The sequence below is a fragment of the Parasteatoda tepidariorum genome, unplaced genomic scaffold (assembly GCF_043381705.1).
Source record: "Parasteatoda tepidariorum isolate YZ-2023 unplaced genomic scaffold, CAS_Ptep_4.0 HiC_scaffold_10272, whole genome shotgun sequence".
Taxonomy (NCBI): domain Eukaryota; kingdom Metazoa; phylum Arthropoda; class Arachnida; order Araneae; family Theridiidae; genus Parasteatoda; species Parasteatoda tepidariorum.
Genome location: NW_027261310.1, coordinates 1 through 2505, shown reverse-complemented (window position 1 = coordinate 2505; position 2505 = coordinate 1). Strand labels below are relative to the sequence as shown.

The following is a 2505-nucleotide window of genomic DNA, read 5'->3' as shown; positions in this document are numbered from 1 at the left end:
GATAGTTTATTTGATGGTCTATGTACAAACTGATTAGCAGTCAACATCTCCTCTCAAAGAGTCCGATACTGGCTTGCCACTTTCATCTGCGCACCAACAGAGTCCGATGGATCCATGGCACTGTTTCTTTGCGTAGGTTCCGTCTTGGTTGCACATGGGGACAAAGTTACCGATGATTCCCTGGGCAGCTGTAAAGGTAAAAGAAATTGTCCTCAAAATCAATTCATTCCGAGGTTCTTCTAATACAAGTTCTAATACCAGAAAATTTTAAGTATACCGATACACATTAATACGACTTTTTCAACTTCATAATTTTTTTCAGATTGTTTTAGCGACTTTTGTCCAAATTTTTGTAAAAATTAAATGTTACACGGTTTTTTTTTTAATTCCTGTAAAATTCCTTCCTTCTAATTCGTCCCTTTTAAAACAGCTAGAAATTTTCTTCTCTAACTTTAAAAATTTTAATTTAATACCCTTAATGAGCTCTGTGAATTTAAACCGGAATAGTGTTTGAAATTCCAGTAATTCTTTGAATTTAAATTTTGAAGTATTTGCTGTATGCATATGTAGGAATTTTTCTTACCTTATAAACTTTTGAATATGTTTGCTATTAAAACATATTTTAGAAAATAAAAATGCTTCATGGTTTGCTTATCCATATAAAATAATTTCTAGAGTTGAGTTCAAACTTTACGTCAATAAACTAAACTTTAAAACAAAAAATATTAATAAAATGATTTATTTAAAAATATAATGTGTTAAATAAAATATAGTGTGTGCAAATTAAGGATTTATTTGTTATTAATTGCAAGTTTCAAAACTACGTGCTGTTTAGAAATAAAAACAATTCTGAAACTTTGATGCTGAGTTCATTATATTAATTTATTTTAATTGGAGAGCAGTTTTTTCGGATTCCGAATGATAAAAATACAAATCAAAAGTTCTACATTGGAGAAAAAAATATTTTGAAGAAACTGCCATGAATATTAGATGTTTCTATTCCTTTTGTAGCAGTGTAAGGAAAATATTATTTAAAGCATAAAATATTCCTAATTTTCCACCATCACCAAAATGGAATAGTTTAGCACTTTGTCATTAATGACTTCTTAAAAGTGTATACTCATTTTCTATTCAAAAACAAGTTCAGAAATCATAATTAAGCTATTTTATCAAATTAATATTTTACAATTAAAAGTCAGTTGAAATTTCAAAATAAAAATGATATTATTTATAAAACGTTCTAAATTACACTGATTTAGTAGATTACGTTATATATTTAATTGCTTTAACTCCTAGTTATTAAAAAGTTTTTTTTTTCGTTTGCAGTTTATCATTAAAAAGTATATTGTTTATATCTTACATAAATATCAGGTGGAAAAAGCATATTATAATAATTCTTAGAAGTTAGATTATTATTTCTTTATGATTATGTTATTACATACTGGAAAACACACAGTTTATTAACTATCAATTATAAAATTTATTGTTATAAGACATTAACGTTGGTTATAATTTATTGGTAGGAAAACCAAATACTGCGGCAATTACTTAGTTCAGCGTATCAATACACTGTTAAAAATTTCGTCAATGTTGAATTAACAATTTCTTTAATATTATGTTACCATATTCAAATAAAAGAGACAAATAACCATAAATAAGATGGTATTCAAACTTTTACTTGTGAGAAAAACCGTTTAATTACTAAATATGGTTATTAAATTGTCTACTTAATATGGTTACTTACCTAACATGGTTAAACATCCACAACTTTTAACGCACAAATTAGACCCAACTAAGGAAAACACTTTTTTTCTTGCAAATGGGTACATATTGTAGCCAAGAAGCCTAATCTGTAATTCTCCTGATCGACAGGATGGGGGTTCGAGTCCAAGCGTTGACACCACAATGCTTTCTCCAATGTCTTCCAGTCCTTTGGACTCCCCCTTATGACCCTGGCTGTTAGAGTACAATAACCTCATTCTCGCATAGATGACTGTACCTTAAAGCTGCTAAACTGTTAATAATCCCACCTTAATTTCCTTTTTTTATGGTTTTGATACCATGCTAGTTGTAAATGGTTAAAAAACAGGATAGTTTTGTATTTAACCATGCTAGTTGTAAACGGTTTCAAACACACAAAGGTAAAAACGTTCTTCATCGTAAACTTTACGGTTAATTGGATGTGCTGCCGATTATTTTACCATAATATTAGAACGAAAATTTCTAACTGAGGATGTTTGGAGGTTACTTACATCGTCTGAGTTCATTGTCTCGATGAGCGTGGCATGCACAAGTCTTGATCTTCAGTGAGGGATCAACAATGTGGCTGCCGTCTGGCCTCCAGCACATGCAGAATCTGGAACCTTCGAAGCATTGGAGGGCTTCATAGTCACCTTCTGGCGTGCATTTGGGGATCAGTTTGACTTTGGTGTTGGATTTCTGTTCCCTTTCACGGTGTTCTTCGCATGCAGACTTGGCGAAAACACCAGCGAGGCAGCAGAGGGC

The 2505-nt window shown here is 31.1% G+C and overlaps 1 protein-coding gene across 1 annotated transcript; it reads right to left on the bottom strand.

Moving 5' to 3' along the window:
- Nucleotides 1–6: 6 nt before the first annotated feature.
- Nucleotides 7–2502, bottom strand: LOC107450291 (U20-hexatoxin-Hi1a-like; the record flags this gene model as incomplete). Its single annotated transcript, XM_043057848.2, has 2 exons — nucleotides 7–188; nucleotides 2253–2502. Coding segments are annotated over 2 exons (405 nt in total), but the record flags the coding sequence as incomplete, so codon positions are not given.
- Nucleotides 2503–2505: the final 3 nt, after the last annotated feature.